General features: G+C 35.2%; 1 protein-coding gene across 3 annotated transcripts in view; it reads left to right on the top strand.

Annotated features, from left to right (window-relative positions):
* The window catches only part of LOC123878589, a 46,635-nt gene extending 35,814 nt beyond the window's left edge, over positions 1-10,821 (top strand). Inside the window, exons 5-8 of one of the 3 annotated variants that reach the window (XM_045925888.1) lie at positions 140-412; positions 495-1,282; positions 1,325-8,601; positions 9,338-10,821. In XM_045925888.1, the coding sequence (XP_045781844.1) occupies positions 140-412; positions 495-1,282; positions 1,325-8,601; positions 9,338-9,443 (8,444 nt within the window). In that variant the 3' untranslated portion in view covers positions 9,444-10,821. Of the gene's footprint in view, positions 1-139; positions 413-494; positions 8,602-9,337 lie in introns of all 3 variants that reach the window. The other 2 variants (XM_045925879.1, XM_045925868.1) reach the window with 2 other exon arrangements.
* Positions 10,822-25,605: the final 14,784 nt, after the last annotated feature.

The raw sequence follows: 25,605 nt of genomic DNA, 5'->3' as shown, positions 1-25,605 counted from the left end.
TCAGGCACTTTTGACTACGTGACCACAAAATATTCCGATAGATCTACGAATCAGATTATATTAATGGTCATATATTATTATATATTTATTGAAATAAATATTTAAATTAGTTCGATTATAAACGTGTTTCTATGTTCAGTTCCAGTTGACCTACTCACGTCGACTTCAACATCTTCACCTGCTGAATATGGCGCAACTGGACTTGGCAAACTAGATAGATACGGATGCAGTATTCATGGAAAATATTTCCCAGAAGGAGCCAAAGTTCCATCCACACCAAACAAACCATGCGAACACTGTTACTGCATTCGCAACATGACAACATGTGTAATGCAAGAATGCACACTGCACGTTGATGGATGCACGCCCATTTACCACAAAGATGTCTGTTGCCCGGTTCGCTACTCTTGTGGTATGAAAATTTAATTTGAAAATCATAAAAAAATTCCTTTAATAAAATCAACAAAAATATGATAAAATTTTTGTAATTTCAGATCACCCTGAAGACGAGATTCTTCTTTTGGATGATATGACAACGACCGTGCGCCCAACTCCAGGATTCTTATTAACGACCACAACCATGGCGCCAGTAACCCAGATGTCACAAGACTGTGTACATGATGACCAAATATTCTCAGATGGTGCTCTTATAAAAACTGAAAAAGCTTGTGAACATTGTTACTGCATGAAAGGAGATATAGTGTGTGTTGTTCAAGAATGTGGAACACCAATGGAAAACGAGGGCAAAAATTGCACATCATTACCTCCACGCCACGGTCAATGCTGTCCTGATACGTATATTTGTGAAGGAGATGAACCAGTTACTGATTCGACTACCGATTTTGTTGAGTTAACTTCTTCACCACCGAGAAGAGTTAGTGTTGAAGGAAGTGGATATAGAAATGAACCTGATGAACCTTATACAGAAATAAGTCCAGCAATAACTGAAATAGAAGGCAGTGGTGAAGACTTTGCAACAGGTTCTCAGATAGATACAGGAGAAAACATAACTCCAGAAAAAGAAGTCATTGATGAAATGTTACCAACTACAACTGAGAGTAGCCTGCATTTAAGTCAAAGTACAGAACCAGACAAAGGACAAAACACAATTCCTGACTTAGTCGTAGATAAGGAAACGGCTCAAAAACCAACACAAGAGGAGGTAACACTTTCTGGTTTAGGATCTATGACAACAGCTTCTGAGGAATACACAACTGCACGCATATCTGATGCATATCTGACTTCTCAGAAAGACGCAATTAGTACTACTGAATCAGTACCAAAAATAAATAATGAAAGTGATTTTGAAGAAACTTTAAACCCTAAAGAACATGAAAAGACAACTACAGATTCCACAGGCTTACTAGATAAAACTACTTCCACAGATGAACTTATACTTCACACAAATCCTAACATTATTGAACCAGTTCAGAAAGCCACTAGTTCTCCTTCAACTGAATATATAACTAAAGTTCAGGAAACATCAGAACAAGAAGAACTAAGTACAGAAATTTTAGAACAGTCTAGTGTGACTGAGAAAAATAAATTCACAGATGTGTTCCAGACATCGCCTGAAGCAGAAATCTCTATTGAGCTAACAACCAACACTATCACGAACCTAGTCGATGCAGAAAGTACTTCTATAAACCCAAATCTAAATGAAATAGATGATAGCGCTTCACCTGCATCAACACCTAGCAGAATACCTGGTGAAGGCGATTGTCTCTTGAATGGTATCACCTATACTAACAATACAAATGTACCCAGTACGAATAATTGTCACACAGGTTGTAAATGTATAAGTAGTATCATTAAATGTGACCCAATAATATGCAGTCCACCACCAGAATATATGGAAAACATGAATGATTGTCAACCTGTTTACGATACCCCGAACTCATGCTGTCCAACTTATGTGTGCAGCGTTAAAGAAACAATACCGCCAGAATCACATAGTCATATGTCTGGAACAGAGAGTCCTAAACCTATTGCAAATGAATGTAGCGGCACTGACTGCTTAGATAATGAAGATAAAAAAATGCCTATGGAGCCAACCATTTGTACATCTGGTAACTGTTTGAATGAAAGTCCTGCAGTACAAAAAGAATGTGAATCAAATGATTGTAAAGACCAAGCTGAAACAAGTCAACCAATGCCTTCTCAAGATTGTTCTGATGGTAAATGTCAAATATTACCTGTAGAACCATGTGAGGGTGAAAACTGTAAAACAGAGCTACCGAAAGATACAATCTTTGAAAAAGACTCGGAATCCACAAAAACTCCCGCAATCCAAGAAAAATGTGAATCAGGTGACTGTAACGATCAAGTTCAAACAATTCCATTGAAACCTTCGCAGGATTGTTCTAATGGTAAATGTGAACCAGAAATACCATGTGAAAGCGAAAACTGCAAAATTCAACCAACAAAAGAAACGATATATGAAAAAGATTCAGAACCCAGTTCACATATAGTACCAGCCATTGATGTACCAACAAAAGTTTGTAATGAAGAAAATGGATGTGATGAAAATAATGTTATTGAACCAGAAGAGTGTGTAAATGAAAATTGTCGACGAAAAGATTTTGCAGAAACGGGAGAAAAAATACCATCAAAATGTTCAGGCACTGATTGCAAGCAACATGATGAACCAACTGTACAGTCTACAGAACAACCAACCGAAATATCAACTGAAGAAAGCACAGTAAGCGATGTAAATTTACAAAAGACGGAAAGCATAGAATCTCACATAACAACAACAAAAGAAAAACTTACGAAGTCAGATTTAGATGTTACAAAACAACCTATATACATAGAAACTACCGAAAAACTGTCTACTACATTTGAACAAACTGAACCTCCTAAGAAATATTATACAGAAAAAGGGACCATCCAAACAGATATTTCATTAATTCAGACAGGTACTGAAATAGCTGAAGAAGCTGCAACAGAAATGCTTCAAACTGAATCTCCAAAATTATCCGTCACAGAAAATACAGAATTACTAGGAAGTGTCAGTCATACTGGTGAACTATTAACTACAGAAATTGATATATCCTACACAAAATCACCGGAATATCTTGAAACAGGAACTATTCCTGGACAAAATGAACAATTCTCAACTAAGCCGCCACATATTGATACTGAAGATGAAACTGTATTAGACGAAGATCATACAAAATTACCTCAAATTCCATTGAGCGAAATTGAAAAATCTTCAACTGAAGCACCAGAATTAATGATAACTGAAACTGGTGGAATAAATACGGAAACTTCTGAAACGATCACCCAAAAAGAAGAATTTGTAACAAAATTGCCGGACACATTCGGTACCGAAAAAGAAATAATTCATTCTGGAGCGACTGAAACATCATTTTCTGCAACAGAAGCTACCCAAACCACACTTTCTAAAGTAACAATTTCAAAAACGGAAACGATACCTGAAACTTCAGAAGCAGTTACTGAAAAAGAAGTAATGGAAACTAAAATCCCAGAATCATTAGTAACTGAAAAAGAACAAATACAAACTGAAGTAACTGAAACAATTACTGATCGTGAAGATACTCAAACAAATGCTCCAGAATTATTTGCCACTGAAAAAGAAGTCATTGTAACTGATGCCCCAAAAGTTACAGCTGCTGACAAAGATATAATTCAAACAGAAAGCCCAGAAATCAAAGTTGCTATTAAAGTAACAAGTCCAACTGAATCTCCAGAAAAAATTGACACTGAAGAACATACAACTCAAACTGAATCTCCAGACGTTGCAGTTATAACAAAAGAACACACTGAAATGGAAACACCAATATTCACTGAAGTAATGCAAACAATAGCTCCAGATGTAACAATCACTAAAAAAGATGAAGTTCTAACAGATATTACAGAAATATCAACAGAAAAAGAAATCATTAAAGTGAGCTCTCCAGACCTTCATGACATAACAATAGAATCAACTACTGGACATGAATCGTCAGTAGAAGAACAGACCATGGTACATTTGAATCCAGTAACTGATGAAACTGAATCGTATGTAACAAAAGAATCCATTTTCAAACCACAGGCAACTATAACGGAGAAACCTGAAACAACTGATGAAGAAAACAAGTACGATGAATCTTATAAACCAAGACCAACAAAAGCTGAAGATATACCCACAGAAGATACAACTGAAATTGCCACCGAGCCTATAGAGTCTGATGTTACAAAAACCGAGACAATGCCAGGAGAAACATATGCAGGTGTAACAGAATTGATAAGTCAGCCTACATTATTGGAAGTAGCAGGTGAAACTACTACAAAGGAAACTCATAAAGTTACTACAGAAGGACAAGAAATGTACACCAAATCACCTCAAGAAATTGAAACAAGTGCTGAAGAAAAAGAAGTCACTACCGATAAAAACTTGCTTTACACATCAAGACCTGATGCAGATGAAACAAAATCGGATGATGTATCCCAAGCTATAGATAAGTCTTTCACTGAAAGTCAAGTAGTTGTCACAGAGGGACCAGAGATATTAACTTCACAAAATGTCGAAATATCTACAGTACACGATGTAATAGTTACCGAAAAATACAAAGAAAGCCAAGACACAGAATTAACTTCACTGCCTACAAATGCAATAACTGATAAGCAAGAAAAGCACACAGAAGCTCCTGAAACATATTCAACTATATTGCAAGCACAAGATAAAACTACAAAGCTTCCAGAACTATATACAACATTAGTAGAGGAAATTATGACACCTGAAAAAACCACTGAAACTCCAAGTTCAGAACTAGAAAAAGATCAAAAAGATATAACTGACCAAATTCATCTAACTACACTGAAAATTATAGAAGAATTAACAACTACAGAGAGTAGTAAGTTTGTGACAGTAACTCCTGTACTATCTACAGAACCTCAACAACAACAATCTTCAACTGATCAGAAACTAGATTCAGAATATCCACAATTGACTACTAAGATAGAAGACAGTAATAAAGAATCAGAAACTTCTACAGATATTTTAGAGCGTGTGACAGAAATAACTAAAACTCCTACTGATTATCCAAAGATCACGGATGAAATAAAGCAAGATTTCACCACAAAGATAACAGGACAAGACATAGTTACTGAAACATATAAAGAAACAACAAGTGATAATTCACCTTCACAAACAACTAAAGATGAACTGCCTACAGAAATACAAATTATCTCTCAAGAAACTAGTTATACCAAAGCAGATAATGAACCAATTGTTGAAACAAGTACAAGCACTATTTTAGAAAAAGAAAAAGAAAAAGAACAAAACCAAGAAAAAACAACGATTATATCTCAGACTACTCAAAGCAGCGATAAAGACGAATTTGAAGCAACATTGTCAATCACAGAGACCTCTGAGCCTGAGTTTGTGACCGAAAAAGACACAGTTACATATACAACAAAGGGCGAAGACAAAGATGATGCTGAAAAAGATGGTTTGAAACCATTTGTTTCTGGTGAAAAACCTTCCGATACAACAGAAGAATCTGGTTTTCTGGGAACACATAAGCCCGATCATACTGATATTGACTCATTAACTACACAAACATTAATGCCAAATGTTGCAGATACTAATAAAAATGTACAAGGTTCTGAAATGAGCACTGAAAAATCTGAATCTATCACAATGTTTGAGCAAGTCACGTCAAATATCAAAGACAGCGTAACAACTGAATCACATTTATCCTATACTAGTTCAGAAGATAAGCTTTCTACTACAGCCTTGGATAATAAAGAAACACAAAAAGAGCAACAATCAGATTACGGTGAATTTAAAACGACATCTTCAGTTACTGAACTGCCCATGTCACAGGTTACTCATATTGATCATGCTTCATCACTACAAACTACTATAACCGATAAAGAAGAAATAGCGGAACAAGCATCAAAAACTACCGTGGATCTAAAATTGGAACAAGAGAAAACGCAAACTCCTATGATTGAGTTACCAAAACGATCAACGGAAATTCCTGACTATCATATCACACAACAGGAAATGGAGATAGAAAGTTCTTCCAAATTAAATGTACATGATTTAAATAATTTAGAAGTAGATCATGCCGAAAAAACAACTACATCTAGCATGGAATCAAAAACGACAGCAATTCCTCACCAGCAAACTGACTTTTCTAAAGATGTCCCTACTGCTGGAACTATATCTGACTTGTATAACCAAAACACGGAAGGTACACCTACTTCAGAGATGAAAGAAGGAACCATAGATACTCAATCACAAAAGACTACAACAGTATCATTACCAATTGAAAAGGTGACTGATCTTTCTCATGAGCAAGAAACTCCTTTGACAGAATCTGTAACAGAAATTGTAACTAAATCTCCTCATGAAACGCAAACTGTCCTCGAAGAAAATGCTACGACTTCCTCAATATTGCTGGATGATGAACACGTTAAGGAAACTATGAGTACTGAAGCCCTTCCAACTGAGCAACACGGATTAGTTACAGAATATCCAGAAAAAAATGTCCATGATGTGTATTCAACTTTGCCTGAAAAAGAAACTTCTGCAAGCGAAGAACTACTTACTGGCACTGAACCTACTAAGATATCGATAGAGAAAGAATCTGTATCAGATCCATCATTGTATGTTCCAGTTGTGACTGAACTTACAGAAAGACCGATGCCTGTAGTAACAGAAGTCAGTCAGCCTGATATCACTGAGAAAGATAACAAACGAACTGAAATAGAAATACAGTCTGAAGAGAAGACTACGACATATATCAATTTAGATGAAGTAACAGAAAAAGACACTTTATATACAGAAAGTAAACCACTTTATACCACAGAAGCACAAAATATAGTTACACAGCAAAAAGAAATGAACACTGAAGCATTGGATAGAGCTACAACAGTACCTGACCAAGTTATTACACAGAGTTTATCTACTAGTATACCTGAACGCGATGAATCCTATGGAACAACTGATAGTGTAGACAAAGATAAAACAGATGAACATATATCACCACATAGCACAACACAGATGCCAGAAATAAATACGAAAGAAACTCAAACAGAAGCTATTGGTATAGAAAAAACAACATTAACTGTGCAAACACATTCTGAACAGGAAGAACCAAGTCTTACAGTAACGGTAAAAGAAACTGAATCTCAACCTGAAAACCAGAGTACTCAATCTACAATAGAAAATGAATCACCTATCACAGAAGCAACAGCAGACTCCAGTACAGAAACAGACAAGAAAGTACCAGATGTACATATACCTACAGAGTTAACACCGACAACGTTAGAAAACTTTTACACTCAAGCACAAACTACACAAGCACATAAAGAGTTTGATAAATCAGACGAACCAAAACAGACAACTGAACCAGAACATGAATTTAGTGAAACAACCCCATTCCTAGTTGAACTAAAAGAACATACACATCAAGTAATTGATGATAGCTCACGAACGCCTATTGAAGAAATACTTACGACTCCGTTATATGAACCACAGCAAACAGAACGAGGTGATCAAAATCTAGATGCTACTGATAAATATGAAGATGAATCATTGGTACCTATTATAGTAACAAAATATGAGCAAGAGGTCAAAGAAAAGCCTATTACAGATGGTCAAGAACAAGCGGAAGAAAAAGTTCCAACTACGATTTCACCTGTTAAAGATTTCACAGAACACATAAGTGACACTGAGATAATTCCTACAACTTCATCTACGTATCTTGAAACAGACTTACAAGAAAAAGAAAAACAACAAACTACAGTGCAAGACGTAGTGTTAACGACTTCTGCAGCTCCACAAACAGCTAGTGAAAAGGAACTGTACACGACTATAACAACTGATATACAAAATTTAACATATCCAGTTACTGAAACCTCGAGTATTTCGACCGAAAAAGATATTCATTTAGCCACTGAAGAACCACAGAAATCAGAAACATCAATGGGAACTACGTTATTAGACGAAGATTTATTACAAGGACCCTCAAAATCGACAACAAGCAAGATCAAAGAAGAAAGTACAACACACTCTTCATTGACTGACAAATTCACTCAACCTGAAGAAAGACCAATTAAACCGACACCTTCTCCTCCTACGCAGGAGTTAACTAAACCAGCATTTGACGACGAAATCAACGAGGGTATACCATCCCCCGACTTCCCTCCAAGTGGAAGTGGGGGCTACGGACAAGAGCCAGACTACGTTGAAGAGGATCAAGCCTTTGGACCTGGAACCTGTCGATATGGAGGCAAAGTATACGTGTCTGCGCAACAAATCCCCAGAGACGATCCCTGTGATTTCTGTTTCTGCTTTAGAAGTGATATTATCTGTCTACAACAAAGTTGTCCACCACCTATTCATGGATGCCACGAAGAACCCATACAAGGCTTCTGCTGTCCACGATACGAATGCCCTGTGTCCATGGCTACTACGCTTAATGTTACAACGACCACGACAACTACTACTACAACGTTACCCCCACATTTCCTCCCTCACGCTTACAAGGGTGCAGCTCAGAGGAGAGGATGTCAAATAAAGGGTCACACTTATAAGGTTGGGGAGGTTGTAAGAGCATCGTCGGGACCATGTTTACTTTGCACGTGAGTATTCTCATAAATAAAATTTATTTTTTGTTCGTCATTGTCACCAACCCTTTAAGAGGGCTCTCTCCGTCACTCGTTTCCACTCGTTTCATACAATCGTAGTTCCAATTTCATTTGAATACTAAGCAACCAAAGTCCATGAAATTTTGCACATATATTCTAGAAACTAATATCTATGTCTGTGGTTTTCCAGATTTCTGTTAAAATATTCGGTTTCAAAGTTACGCGGTCTTAAAATTTTCATACAAATCTTTGAGCCCCTGTAATTTTAAAACTACATATTTTTAGAAAAATCTAAAACACCACAGACACAGATATTAGTTTCTAGAATATGTCTGCAAAATTTCATGGACTTTGGTTGCTTAACATTCAAATGAAATTGGAACTACGATTGTATGAAACGAGTAGAAACGAGTGACGGAGAGAGCCCTGTTAATCTAAATAACAAAAAATCTGTAGGTATCGGTAGGTATTATTATATTTATATATTAATATTGTAAATGAAAAAGTTTATCTGTCTATATGTTACCTTTTCACGGCCCATTTAACCCATTTTGACGGTACCGATCCATAGACAGTACGGATAGTTACCGAAATAGGGGCATAGTTTGCTTTTTATCCTGGAAATTCAGCTAATTTAATTTTTACTCACTGGTTTTAAAGCAACAAAGGCGCGCTTTTTGGACTAGTAAGGTAAAAATAATTTATGAATTTATGTTTTCTTTCCTTTCAGATGTGGTGGTGATGGCCAAATGAAATGTGACCCTAAAGCGTGCACGCCAGAACCTATGTTAAGACAAATGATAGCAGCCGCTGTTTCGGCAAAGAGACGAAGGTGAAATACCTCAGCGGTATTAACATGAAGTACGTCATCACAAGAAGAACATCTAATGTGATATGTGACTTTCATGTATTATTTCATGCACAAGAATAATGCTCAAATTTCACGATGAATTAGTTTAGGATTTCGTGTCATATGTAGTAATCGCTATAATAATGTGTTATACTTTCATTTTGTCGCGGCACGCACCATTTTTTTAAAGAAAAACCCATGACTGTGATTAAAATATACTTTCATAATAATTATGTAATTTACGAAATCTCAAATGTCAATTTCGAGTCATAGTAATTTTATTATTGATGGTTTATTTATTAGAAAATATTTTAACGAAAGTCAGTGCCAAACGATAGTGCTAAGTTGTAACGACTGCGCCCCTTATGTTAAAATTTTCCAACGATATTTTTTATATGACCCGACCTACCGAAGCCTTGCCAATCAAAGTATAATTTGTTCACTTCAAAACGTAAAGCTTCGAAGGTCAGCTTAGATCGCCGAAATCTTGACCATTTTTAACATAATAAAAACAAAAAAAAATTACCGATATAAGTTTAGTCAATTCTTTATTTTTACACGATGCTGTTGCGGTCTAGTATCGTGTAAATATAAAGTAATTTAAGGATCCCAGAAGATGTTGTAAATGCCTTACTTAATTTGTAATAATTTATATATTTTAGGTGTATAGTACTTAAGCCATGTTTCGAGACCAGTGACTACTTATTATAATTTAGAAGTAAAACGAGGCCCTTTGCGCTGATTTCGAAAAGTGTCAGTCGATGCAATAAGCCTCGGCTGACACTTCTCTCCACTTTCATGTCTTGCAGAAAGCGACACGGCAATGATCTTGTTTTCTACAATTCGTGAAAACTTTGACACTAGCACTTGCACCGTAAAAGTGGCCGAGAATAATGATCGTTTTGTAAAGAATTTTACAATGTAGCTCATTGATAAAGCATATTGTAGGATCTTTTGTAACTTTTGATATAAAAGTGCTGGTAGTTTATTGAATATTTGAATCACAGATCGAGGCGGGTACGAAAGTTTCTCGACTATTGTAATCGTTATTTACATGGTATTGAATAAGCGGTTACATTAATTCGTACCACCCTCCTTCTGTATAATGAGGTTGTAGTTATATCTCCTTATTTATTTAAAGTTATAATAATAGTGATACTTATTTGTTTAACTGGTGATATAATGTGTACTGTTGCAATAGTCGACTATGGTTTATTGCAGTTCATTACGAAATATTATGTCAATTATACAATTAATTTTATTTCATTGGATTTATGTTTTACCGAAATTAAACATCCCTAGCTAGGATCTAGCTGCCTGTACAACTTCTGCAAACGAATTTTAAATAAAATATTTCAAATCAACTGACTTTTTTTCTAACTTTACCTACCTCATATATGTATATTTATAATCTGTGGAAAATCTACTGTAGGTTTCGCAGGAACTTCAGACTTCACAACTCTATATTCAACTTAAGAGTAGGTAGGTACAAACTACGTTGGCGCTCCAATTACTGTGCTACGCGCATCTGCATTCTGCAAAATGTTGAAATGGAGACGATACGTGCATCGATGAATATCTACAAGAGCCACGCGTGCTCCACAGTTTTAAACATATTTTCTTCATAACAGTATTTTTATCAATAATAAGTATGTATTTAATAAAAACTAATAATAATTAAAATTAAGTAATACTTAGTTCTATACCTGAGTTGCCACTTAGCTACCTAATAATTTAAAAAACAGGCCAAGTGCGAATGATACTCGCGCACTGAGGTTTTCGACCTACGTAAGATTTTTGAAAAATAAGTATGTAAACATTTTTAACCCCCGACCCAAAAAGAGGGGTGTTATAAGTTTGACGTGTGTATCTGTGTATCTGTGTGTCTGTGTATCTGTGTATCTGTCTGTGGCATCGTAGCGCCTAAACGAATGAACCGATTTTAATTTACTTTTTTTTGTTTGAAAGGTGGCTTAATCGAGAGTGTTCTTAGCTATAATCCAAAAAAATTGGTTCAGCCGTTTAAGAGTTATCAGCTATTTTCTAGTTTTCTTGTAGAAAAGAAGGTTAGATAACCCTTAGGTTCATAATATTCAAGTGTCAATTGACAAATGTCAAGCTGTCAAGATGGACGTTGCCTAGATATACATAATTATTTATTTGAAAATGATTTGTCGGGGGTGTTGAAAATTTTTAATTTACACTTGTTATTTATTGAAATAGACATCGAAATTCAATTAATTAGGTACATTAAAGTACTTAAAAAACTAATTTGAAATTACTACCTACTTTGTCGCTGCTTGCTTCTTCGTTTTAATATACTATTTCTTTAGTAGGCAAAATCTCCTAAACATAACAAAGTAAGATCTAATGCTTGTTTAGCAAACCTGCAATTGCATAGTACTATAATTTCATTATTGAGTTTAGAATGGTAATAAGAGTAGGCTCCGTGCCTTGACATCTATTGTTATATCTATATTGGCATTATTCGGCAATATAGCAGAAACCCCAAGCCAGGTCCATCCAGATAATGCAGTGGTAAATTTAAGCAAGGCAAGTTTTCTCAGTTGTTCCCTAATAATAAAATTAAGAAGTATTCGTTAAAATTTATTCATTTCAAGTAGAACAACTAGTGTCTCTTATGACACGTTTGGGACTCTACCACTGGTTGACTCTCAGCAGTTACTCTTTTCAAATCATAAAAGTTACAATATTGTCAATGTAACAATTTAAGTACTAAACTATTTTGGGGGCATTTGGAAGCTCAGCCTTGCATCATAAATAAACAAACAAAATAATATTTTATTTCAGACCTTATAGGTACAAAGAAGGCCATATACAAAGTTAGTAGTTTCCCTAACTTACCTGTGGAAATAACTTTGTAAGTAGATTAAATACCTAATACAAAAGGTATTGCAATCAAATCTTTTTAGGATTTAATTGAACTCAATTCTCGTGGTTCTCTACACTGGCTGTCTTTTAAGTAAAAGGATTATTATCGGCAAAAACTGTAACACCATAGATATGTGTAACACATTTTCAAAAACTTATTTCAAAAAATGAATATACCTACGTAGGATCAAGGTTTTTAGGTAATATTTAGTTTGAGCCACGGTTTAAGCCTACGTAGCAATGTTATTTAGAAGCATAAGTTTTTGAAAATCCTCAAGTTTTTTGGCAATAGCAAAAAAAAATATTTTTTGCACTTTGCTTTTTAGTTATATTAGGACGGCTGGAGGACGCGACGGGGCGACGGCATTAGTAGGTATATGAATACGTTGCACAGGGAGCTTTACGTGAACTTGTACATAATATGTAATACATTATATAGGACTGTATCACTCTACTTCCCTCTACCTCGGAAGTGACGAAGCTTTTAAAGGTCAGTAAGTTGCGAGCTTACACACATACATGTTAACTTTCATAGTAATTCAGGCTTGTATGCACTAGATGGCGCTCTTAAAAAAATATCAGAGAAAAATACCCCGGAAAAGTTTCTATTTTTTGGTCCTGTTTACTCACTACAAACCGCCAAACCTTAACAATAATAACTATAAGTACCTAATAACCATATTTACAATTATTGAAAATTACATAAGCACCTGCCTTATCAAACTACATACCTAATAATATTATGACTGATTGTATCTATTTTTTTTAGATTTATAGATGATAAAATTATTATTTCATAATTTATTTTACTACACCAATTTAATCCATAAAAGTTATCTAAAACTGCTTGCATACAACCTACATATTCAAACATTGTAAATACCTGTTCTTGAAGTTGCTCCTGCAACTCTCTTCAACTTTTCTACTTTTTGTTCAATAAAATCATAACATGGAAATACCATTTCTCAAAATGTTTCTCGATCTACAATATTATATACTAACAACTATTAGTATAATGACCTAATACACTGAGATAGTAAGCTCCCAGAAGACATATTGGAATTTGGATGTCTTTCAACAAGTTCACAGTTTTCATAAATCGTAAACTTATTGAAAAATCCTTTTATAGTCTAAAGGATTATTTAAATGATAAGAAAGCTTTGGAATGAGTTGCTACAGTTTTGATAGTTTTAATAAGTTTAAGATATTATGAAATTGTGAAATACAAAGAATACCCGGGTGAGTTCGTTGTGGGCTTCTTCTCAGACCAGGGCGCGTATGGAGCTTTTGTTTTTAGTTTATTTTTTTGTTTTTTAACATAACCAACTTAACCTACGAAACCCCAGGCGGCGAGTCTGACTTGCTCATAGTTGGCTTTTATTTTCATTCATAACTAAATTCGGAATATTTAAGTAAGTTCTAACAGATATTAATAAGTAGTTATGTGTGGCCATTTAATACCGAGACGACATGGATCAAGCTGGACTATTATAGTTATTTTTAATCTTGACGATAATAAAATATTAAAAATAAATTAAGACTTATCCATATTATGTTAACTAGCTATTTGTTACCTATGTAGAAATATGTACCCTCAATTTGAATAACCTCATCTCTTTCACACTAATGTAAGCTCCCGTCTGCCATTTCACTCTATCCCATTACTTTTATATTGTTCGCTAACTTTCTTGTTTGTATAAGCAAATACGTACCTATTTGAAAGTTTGTATAAGTATTTGTAGGTTGTGTTTTTGATAAGTAGATAGGTACTTATACCTTCTTAGAAGACTATACTTACCCTTTTTTTCCTCGCTGACGAGAAATGCATTTAAGCTTCCCCTCTTGGGAGCCAGCCAGCCAGCCAGCCAGCTAGTCAGCCAGCCAGCCAACCAGCCAGCCAGCCAGCTGTGGAGTAAATACACTCCTGTAGATACCTACCTATAAGGTTAAGGGGAAAGCGTGTTCTGGAGTGGAGACTGCGTACCAGCAAGCGCAGTGTGGGGTGACCTCCAACCCGCAGGACTGATGGCCTTAAGAAGGTACTTAGCGGGAAGTGGGTGGATGAGGAAGGCAGAGGACCGTGTGTGGTGGCGCGCTCTTGGGAAAACCTATGTTCAGCAGAAGACGAAAACAGGCTGATTGATTGTAGATCAAGTTTATTCTGTGAATCACTGTAGGATAGCGAAACCTCCGCGCCTCTCGTCTCAAAAATCCCTCAACTCTAAACTCTGACCTGCTTGCAAGTGATGATGCAGCGTAAGATGGAGCGCGCTTTCCTAGAAGTTGCCTGTTCACTCTTGACTTGAAGGTACTCATATTAAAAGTGGAAGGTACCTCGAAGGGGGACATAGAATTTAATGATGATATAGAGAAAATGTAGAGTACGATAATACTCTACAATTTCTTTTCGTCATATTAATCTTTAAAAAATAAAATTATGCTATGAAAATCAAATTTAAATTAAATTAGAGTCGCTGTCCCGTAACGCAGCTATATGGAACAGGCAAACGTCAAAAAAACGTACGTAAGTAACGTACATCTTCACACAAGCATTTCTTAGAAGAGAAATCTTGGAGAGATTCAAATTCAAATTCAAAATAATTTTATTCAATTAGACTTTTACCTTACTTTTACAAGTACTTTTGAATCGTCAAAAGTATCTATTACTTGATTGATAGGTAAGAGGTATACCTATCTATCTTTTTTTAAGATTTTTGTGGACTTTAATTTGAATTACATTTTTTCTTTATCAAAGTCTCAAGTTCCTTTTTCTTTTCTCATCAATGCTCAATAGTCGTTTCTTCCATTTACAGATTTAGATTAGTCAGAGATTTTGGGCCCAAATTCTAAAAAAAAATACTTATATTACTACTATATTACTCTATACTTAATTAATATTTTCGCCTTCAATTTATTTCTATCCTGCTCCTTTTATTGAAACTAAGCTATAAAATTAAGTACTTAGTCTGTATACAATCGTAGTTCAATACTGTTTTAGACTAAGACATGAATAAAAACAACACACCAGATGTTTCTCTTCCCGTGCAAGTCGTAAATGTCGAGGAAGAAAAATATAGGTTATAATATTATTGTACTCAAATTCTTATTGTATTATGCCTGTAGGCAATGGCAATTCGACTTTTATAAGCCTATTTTATATAATATCTTAAAAGCTTTTAGTATTATTACCTAGTAGTCATCTTATGTTTAGATAAACATAGATTTTTGAAAAGTTAAGTGAGAAGAAATAGATTATTTATAAGTACCTACTTTTGAGTTGACCTTGTCCGCGTCTTCTTTCGCGTATCTACCATTTCTAATTTCCCAAAAGATTAAGAAATTTTCCCGCTGTGAAAAACCTACTGCCAAAAGGTCAACCGATAGTAAAAACCACAACTTCGCACCCGTTGATTCGCAATTGTGTCTCAAAAAAGGCTTATTCAGGTTTTTATTACTTACATGCCGATTTTTCGTGTCTTCATATAAAACAGAAGACTTGCACACAATCTTACAACCCACATTTTATCCCCTTAGGAGTGGATTTTCGAAAAATCTTTTATTAGCTAATACTTACTTACCTCCCAAAAAGTTAACTAAAGAACCATTAACCAAAGAAACTTTTGATCAACTTTATTACATCACCCACCCTCGAGATCAATGAATTTCTGTAAATTACTAACTTTTATTTGAAGTTTTTATTTAGTCCTGCCTCTCATCCGTTCCGGGTTCCGTATCACCAGAAAAAAAGGAGCCCTTATAGGATCACTTTGTTGTCAGTCTGGTTGTCGTATCTGTCAAGACAGGTCAAGGGACTCACAACCTATAGGGTATTTCCCGTAAAGAGAAATATCCGAAAATTGTTTTGTGGTTACATCACAAAAAAAAAATATATAAATGTTGCTAGCTGATGCCCGCGACTTCATTCGCGTGGATGTAGGTTTTTTAAAATTCCCGTGGGAACTCTTTGATTTTCCGGGATAAAAAGTAGCCTATGTGCTAATCCAGGGTATAATCTATCTCCATTCTGAATTTCAGCCCAATCCGTCCAGTTGTTTTTGCGTGAAGGAGTAACAAACATACACACACACACACACACACACACACACACACACATACAAACTTTCTCCTTTATAATATTAGTGTGATGTGATTTCTTGTACGACGGTACGGAACCCTTCGTGTGTGAGTGCGACTCGCACTTGACCGGTTTTTTTAATTCAATGCCAATTCTAATGCAATAATAAGTGACGGTGCAGTCCATATCCATGGATCAAAATCGATTGTGCCTTGATTGATTTTGATTTTTGATGATGAGCCTCGATAGTTCAACGGTTGAGGAGCGGACTGAATTCCGAAAGGTCGGCGGTTCAAACCCCACCCGTTGCATTATTGTCGTACCCACTCCTGGCACAAGCTTTACGCTTAATTGGAGGGGAAAGGGGCTAATCGTTTACTGGTTAACTAAGCCCCGGCTGTAGACTAGTTCAGACTAGTTCAGACCAGACTAGTTCAGACTCGATCGAGAAATATAAACTTTATTGAACCAGCTATACAATCCGGTAGGTAACTACCTGCTTTCCGAATCCCAATTAGATAAGTATAAGACCACAGCGCATAGCGCTGCCACCACTGCGCCGTTCTTTGCCACAATTGCAGACATACCTACATACATTATAATATTATGTACTTACCTACCTATGGTTTAATACCTAACCTCCATTTTTGAAGTCGGTTAAAAATAATTCTGGATTCATTAAAATGGCATAGCATAACAACCTATAATTTAACACTTTACATTCTTCATCATTGTCAATTCACAATCTTTTGATTAAAGCCAACCAAGCCAAGTATACCTACCTACATTAGCCACTTAAGTTGAGCAACAATTCGAAAGCGATAAATGTCATGTTTAAGTAAGGGGATATAGCCCATAGAGCCCAAATAGCTGTATGGGTTTTTATGAGATAAGTGCGTGAGGTCCCGCGGAGTCGGAGGCCCATGCACCATCCCGGCATCAGAAGGTTCAGAACCGCGGCGCCGCCCCGCTCCGTTCGCGGTCTCCATGGCGACCAGCTCAAATGACGTATCGATCCCGCGTGGGGGCGGGGGGCCCAACTCGCGGGGTGGCGCCGCTCCACCCGCTCCCCCCTTGCACCCCTGCCCCGACACTCGACCGTTGGCCCATGCAAAATGACGGATGTAAAGTTTGGATATACCTCCTTGGAAGGAAATGATATTTTCATTAAAATGAAAATGAAAATGAGGCAATGTTTTATGATTTATTCCTTCCCATACATTCGAAAGCGTAACTTAGCTCAAATCTTTCCTCCCGCCGCCGCGGTACTCACGGAAATAACACAGAAACTTACTATTTCAAGGGAATTGAATTTCCAGCGATCTACTTTCTTTTTATGGACCATAAATCGTATTTATTGTTACATTATAATATTATTTTGGTATGAAATAGGAATGTAATTTAATGATTTTCATTTTCAATATAAAATGTCGAAGTCTTTACTAAAACTTTCAGACATATTTTATGCTCACAATTTTCTTTTTATACTACTTACTTACTAATAATTTATTTACTTACGTTATAAATTATTTTGCATAATTCTTGCATTTATCAATTTTTTTGTGAATATTATATCAAAAATTCTCGCGCTTTTGTTTTACGTTAGGTGGTTGACGTCCACAACTGCGTCCGCATGGATTAAGTTTTTTGAAAATCCTGTGAGAACTCATTGATTTTCTGGGATAAAAAGCCAATGTCCCGAAATCGATGCCTGGCTACGGCCTTCTGATGATACTTATTTCATAAAATCAACCCTGAACCGGGGTGAGATATAGGTACCTTGGTAGATTCCTACAACTATGTACTAAATAAATAAATATACAAGAAATATCAATACCTATATCAAGTACAGTAAACTGATATTTTTATTTATATGGACAGGGATAAACAGTGTTTCTTTTAATGTGTAACAATTTAAAAAAAATCAAGGCTCGACGCTTTTCCGTTACAGACTCAATCATTTTGTATGTTTTTATGAGGCAAGTGTACATATGTTTAATGAAAATCCTTCAGAAAAAGTTTATCTACACGTAGGTACGTGACACTTTTGTAAAGCTGAATCGAACTATTTCCCATAGGTGCTCTTAGCACAATATTGCACATCTCGATGACATTGATAGATTTCGAGTTACGAAAACACGACGTCATAACGTCCGATTAATACAGGTCTAATGCACAAATCCTCTATTTATTAAGACTTACATTCAATGGGTAGCAACGATTTTTACTTCACAGTTTCCGCTTGGCTAGCTGTAGATGTCCTCGTATGATAGTACAAACTAGAGCTTTAAAAATACCGGACAAGTGCGAGTTAAACTCGCGTGGAAAAGGTTCTGTACGATGAATATAGCGTAAGTTATTTTAAGACGATAGACTTCTTATAAGTTTTCCTGTAATCTATAAGTAAAGAACTATGTATTTAAAAAAGTAAAGAACTCTGTATATTTCAAAACTTAAAGCTCAGTAGTTTCGGAGATAAGGGGGAAAATTGACAATTTTCATCTATTTACCTAAATACTCGTAGCTTAATTAATAATTGTTTAATTTAAAAAAAAAACTGAAATCCTCACATTTGACATGTCACATGGTACCTACAGTTCGAAAAACTATGTTTTAATTTTTCTATTTGACCCCAAAAGTGACCTTATTTTCAAAATTCATTTATTTATGTTATTTGTCCGTGTTTGGGCCATAGAAATTCATATATGTGCAGTTTATCAGTATCATTTAGTAGATTCGGAGCAAATTGGCTGTGACAGACAGACAGACGAACGAAAATGATCCTATAAGGGTTCCATTTTGTCATACAGACGTACGAAACCCTAATAAGGCAATCTAGATCCATTTTACTTTGACAATACAATGTTCTGATACTCGAACAACGAGTCGAAATGTTCAAACTCGTACTAACCCTACAGTTATACTTGACGTACAGAAACACGCCATTAAAACTAATAGTATGCGGCTTCAGAAACATCGGCGAAACTTTAATTAGTTTGCAGTATTAATTTACCGAATCTAATTTACTGATGCAATTAGATCTCTGTAATATGGCGAGGAGTTTCGAATTCATTTCTTACTTTGAACTATATAAAATCTAGGTACGTTTGTAAATCTTTATTAAATAAATATATTTATTACCAACGGATTTTAACAGTTCTTAAAGGAAAAAGAAATATATATAACAATTTTTTTTTATTTCGAGTCATTTTAAGGCAACGCGTAACAATCGATTTTATTAGTTAAGCAACGTTAACCTAAATCATTAACTGAGTGGGTGCTCGACTTTGGTGATATAAAATATATATCCCTACCTATATATTATTCTCTCTAGGCCTTGAAGAGGATATCAAGCCGTCAATTCTGATTAATTAATTTATTAATCATAATATCTGGAAGGCTGGAATGTAATAAATCGTTTAGATAACCTTAGTATGTCCAAACTTGTCATATGCAGAAGGATTTAGGTACCCTACTATTATAGGTAGGTAGGTACTATTATTCTAAAGAAATCCGTATCATCATGTTAAAAAATTGAAGCATTAAACCTACACTCGGTCTTATCATTTTATTCTCTGAATAAAATAATAATAGGCAATGTAAAATGAAAATACTATTTAACATTTTTCTGCCGGTACTCATTATGTTAGTAGGTAGGTACTTAAGTAGTAAGTGCATATACGGTTAGGACGAATTCATATTTAAATATTTTTAAATTATGTCATTGCCGTGTTTAAACGTCTCTTCTAAAATTTTGTTTCAAACATTAACATAATTAAGTGGTTCTCAAAGTTTTCCCATTATAAACTTAGCGAGAAATTTTATTTTTCCCTCAAGTCACGCGTAGCTGTGTGCGCGCGTGTACACGGCACGGCGAATTGGATTTTAGCTTGTGTGAGTAAACTTACTTTTGTCGAACGAACAGGAAAACTTTAGAGATTCATGAAATAATACTTATTGCAAAAGTTTCAAAAACGAATACAGACACGTGACTTATATCGTTCCAGTCATACAAATGGCACCTAAACCTAATTCATATGTGGTAATGGACTAAGAGGCCTTCGTTATTTTATTTTAAAAAAATCAAAAGAAATCGACTTCAATAACCAATCAAATACAAAAGAAAACCGACTTCAATAACCACAAACACTGAATACAAAATAATTTAATTTACTAACGAATATATTATTATACAAAAGGTATAGTTCTATACTTTCAGACTCAGACTTTTTTAATCAACCTAAATTTAATTCTCTAATATTTGAAAAGATAAAATTACTTTAAAAAAAGATCCCACCAAAAACATTTCATGTAAAAAGGTAGCCAAGACTCACAAGTTCATAATGTTTTCACTGTTAAAAAGTTATGAGATCTCTAATAGAGCCAAGCCCCTAGCTGAGCTTAGATTTGTGCTGGCCATGGGACCTATCCGAAGTCCAAAGTAATATAGCTCTTAAATGTTCTTGACTGTATCACATTTATAACAATAAATAACAAATCACTCTACTTACAAGCTCTGAGTCTACAAACCCTACATCTTGGTAAAAAAAGGACGGCTTGGCCGTTTAATGTTCGTAAAACTATTACATGACATAACACATTTTAAGGCCTTAAGGAATAGTTTGTTCGACAATTACTAATTTGTATTGTACTTCGTGATGGTCGCAGAACCTATTCCGGGCTTAAATGTCATTTCAGATAAAAAATCCACGAACTGTAAACGGCCAAGCCGTACTTTTTTTACCAAGATATAGGGTTTGTAGAATCAGAGCTTGTAAGTAGAGTGATTTGGTATTTATTGTTATAAATGTGATACAGTCAAGAACATTTAAGAGCTATATTACTTTGGACTTCGGATAGGTCCCATGGCCAGCACAAATCTAAGCTCAGCTAGGGGCTTGGCTCTATTAGAGATCTCATAACTTTTTAACAGTGAAAACATTATGAACTTGTGAGTCTTGGCTACCTTTTTACATGAAATGTTTTTGGTGGGATTTCATTTCTTTTTGGCAGGTGCCCTAGATTTTTTTGGATCTATTTTTTGTAGGTACATCATTTTCATGGCCCACTCTCTATCGTTACCTCTTTTTTTAAAAGCTTTTATTCAACTTGCAATGTACTCGTATGTAAATATGTTTGTTCCGGTGGAATCTTGCAACTCAATCTTGAAGCATATATACCAAATTTCAGTCTTTTAGGACTTCAGGAAACACAGATACTTGGTACGTTTGATAAATCTGCCACGGACATCTTATCCTGAAAACTTTAGAATTCGAGCAACAGATTTAACAGATATGCATCTCATATACGAGAGGATGAAGGGGGACCCGATTTCTTAATTTATCTGTTGTTCATAATTCTTGAAATTCCTACTTAATGCCAAATTTCAGTCTTCTAGGACTTCAGAAAGTACCCTAGAATTTGTGACTAGAGGTTTTGAATGTCGATAAATCTGAAACTATAAAAGCTAGACAATTGATACTCAGTGCGTTTAATGAATCTGCCAAGGACATCTTATCTTGAAAATATCAGCATTCTAGCGATAGAATTTACAGATTTGCTTCCCCCATACAGAGGCGTAGAGGGGTGAAATTTCCAATTTCTTAATTTTCCTGTAGTTTGTATGCAATTTCTAGTCTACATACCAAATTTCAGTCTTCTAGGACTTCGGGAAGTACCCTAGAATTACAGACTAGAAGTTTTGACTGTCAATTAATCTGAAACTATAAAAGCTAGACAATTGATACTCAGTGCGTTTAGTAAATCTGCCAAGGACATCTTATCCTGAAAATATCAGCATTCTAGCGACAGAATTTACAGATTTGCTTTTCTCATAAGAGACGTAGAGGAGGGGAAATTCCAATTTCTTAATTTTTCTGTAGTTTGTATACAATTTCTAGTCTACATACCAAATTTCAGTCTTCTAGGACTTTGGGAAGTACCCTAGAATTACAGACTAGAAGTTTTGACTGTCAATAAATCTGAAACTATAAAAGCTAGACAATCTATACTCAATGTGTTTAATAAATCTGCCAAGGACATCTTATCCTGAAAATATCAGCATTCTAGCGACAGAATTTACAGACTTGCTTTTCTCATAAGAGGCGTAGAGGGGGGGAAATTCCAATTTCTCAATTTTCCTGTAGTTTGTATGCAATTTCTAGTCTACATACCAAATTTCAGTCTTCTAGGACTTCGGGAAGTACCCTAGAATTACAGACTAGAAGTTTTGACTGTCAATAAATCTGAAACTATAAAAGCTAGACAATCGATACTCAATGGGTTTAATCAATCTGCCAAGGACATCTTATCCTGAAAATATCAGCATTCTAGCGACAGAATTTACAGATTTGCTTTTCTCATAAGAGGCGTAGAGGGGGGGAAATTCCAATTTCTCAATTTTCCTGTAGTTTATATGCAATTTCTAGTCTACATACCAAATTTCAGTCTTCTAGGACTTCGGGAAGTACCCTAGAATTACAGACTAGAAGTTTTGACTGTCAATGAATCTGAAACTATAAAAGCTAGACAATCGATACTCAATGCGTTTAATCAATCTGCCAAGGACATCTTATCCTGAAAATATCAGCATTCTAGCGACAGAATTTACAGATTTGCTTTTCTCATAAGAGGCGTAGAGGGGGGGAAATTCCAATTTCTCAATTTTCCTGTAGTTTGTATGCAATTTCTAGTCTACATACCAAATTTCAGCCTTCTAGGACTTCGGGAAGTACCCTAGAATTACAGACTTTGAATTGTGATGATCATCAGTGAGGGACGAAAACGGCGTATTTTAGGTATCAATAAATCTGTAACCATAAAAGCTAGATATTTGATACTTGATATATTTGGTAAATTTGCTGAGGACACCTTATACTGAAAATTTCATTTTTCTAGCGTCATCCAGACCGAAGTTATGACGGGTCGAAAATACGGCGAAACACTTCGAGAAAAAGGTACGTAGCGCCCCGGCCGCCGTTTGGCTCGTCTTGGCGGGGGCACTGCCGTGCCCCCTGATTCCGATGAATTGCGAACCACCTCCTTATTTGAAGTCGGTTAGTAATAATTTTAGGCTTATTCGTGGTTTAACGACATATAATAATGTAAATAACGGATAGGTACATACCACGATTAATATGATGATTTTTAATTTAATTGATATTTAGACCCAGTTGGTGGTCATGACAAGACTTCGAAATCATATTGATTGTGATAATATATACCCATTATTTATATTTTGATACTTAAAATAAAAAGAATTACCTACCTGGCAAAAAAATGAAAAATGATAATTTTATCTACAAAGCTATTCTATGGATTCGAGTTTCAGTCATAACGTCTTCTCTCGATGCGAACCAAGAAATATAGATCCGCGCGGGTAAAACCTGTAGTAAATCACTAGTCTACATTATTACATACACATCAATACATTAATATTATGAAACGGTTTATAAAGTCAATCAAATTGTAGATAGGTACTATTAAACTATTGTTAACAATTATTATTATGTTGATGATGACGATAATGCTAAGTTGCATTCAAATCCGTTCAGTAGTTTCAGCGCGCACGGACAGACAAATATACTCTTTGGGTTCTATATTTATAATAATAAATAATTTGCTTACTCCATATTAAATATTCACAATAAGGATAATATAGCTGTATGTGTTACATTTGTAATTTAAAAAAAAATGTTTATAGAAATCATCCAGTCACAGTTTTATAACCAAGTGGGTACCTATAGCTTTTATCACCTCGTTTGTGAAAATTATTTAAAAAAAATGGCATCACTCGCGAATCCAAAGTGGTGCTGCTGGCAATCCTGGATTATTACACAAGTAACGCAAAAAAAGAACGTGCTAAGGCGGGGCGAATCACTTAGTTTGATACAAACTACCCTTACAAGGGAAGCTAGGAAAGTTATCCGATAGCCCAGTGGTTAAGACGTCGGCCTCCTATTCGGAGTCGGGGGTTCGTTCCCGGGTCTCTAACTTTTCGGAATTATCTTCACTTTATGCAATAAATACTTATCACTTTCTTTAATGGTGAAGTAAAATATCGTGAGGAATTTTGCATACCTGAGAGTTCTCAAAGGTATGTGAAGTCTGCCAATCCGCACTGGGGCAACGAGGCGCACTGTGGCCTGTACTCTTCTCATTCTGAGAGGAGCCACGTTTTCAGTAGTGGGCTGGCGATGGGTTGGTCATGATGTTGATGAGCCGTACAATATAAATAAAATAAATAAAACCACTTTATTTCTTACATTTTTACAAGATTTGGTATCTGTTTTCTAGGTTTATGTTATTTACTTAGTTAACTTATAATTTGACATAATAATATGAACATTGTAAGTTACATTTTTTTTCGGAGAAACAGTCAAGGAAAAGAAATATAGTGTTTTTTTTTCTTTGGTATTGAGGAAACTGAAACATCATTCGAAAAATTGGAAAGTGATATTATCACTTATTGTTATTTTCATTATATGGGTTATTAGTGTTATTATCATTATATGGGTGGACCAACATTTTTCTATCAAGCCGTACAATATATTACAAATAAATTGCAGGTAGTTAGGTACCTACCTAGTGACTTTAATAATAATACCTACAGAAAAAAATTATACGTGCCTCTCAATAGAGAGTAATTGCATAGTTGGATATAGACGTAAGCTCTGTTTTATATTCTGTAATATTTGTGTTTAGTTACGACGTCGTTAAGTACAGTTAACAATTTCTTCCCAACCGGTTCCTTGGTAACAAACCTACAATGTGAGTTTTATGATTCGGAACAGGTTATTTTATTTCATTAAAATAATGGCACATAAAAGTAATCTCAGAATGGAAGCAATAAGTCCATATTTCAATAATTTCAGTACATTGATTTCTTTGCGATACAATTATGAAACAAGCGTAAATTAAAAATTTATAACACCCCCGACAAGTGAAGGTTACAGTAATTAGAAAAGAGCTGATAACTTTCAAACGGCTGAACCGATTTTCTTGAATTATAGCTAAAAACACTCTCGATCAAGCCACCTTTGAAACAAAAAAAACTAAATTAATATCGGTTCATTAGTATAGGAGCTACGATGCCACAGACAGGTAGGTACACAGATACACACGTCAAACTTATAACACCCCTCTTTTTGGGTCGGGGGTTAAAAAGACCACGGGGAGTCCC

This window comes from Maniola jurtina, chromosome 3 (genome assembly GCF_905333055.1).
Source record: "Maniola jurtina chromosome 3, ilManJurt1.1, whole genome shotgun sequence".
Taxonomy (NCBI): Eukaryota; Metazoa; Arthropoda; class Insecta; order Lepidoptera; family Nymphalidae; genus Maniola; species Maniola jurtina.
The sequence above is the reverse complement of the archived record's forward strand: the minus strand, read 5'-3'. Positions and strand labels throughout refer to the sequence as shown.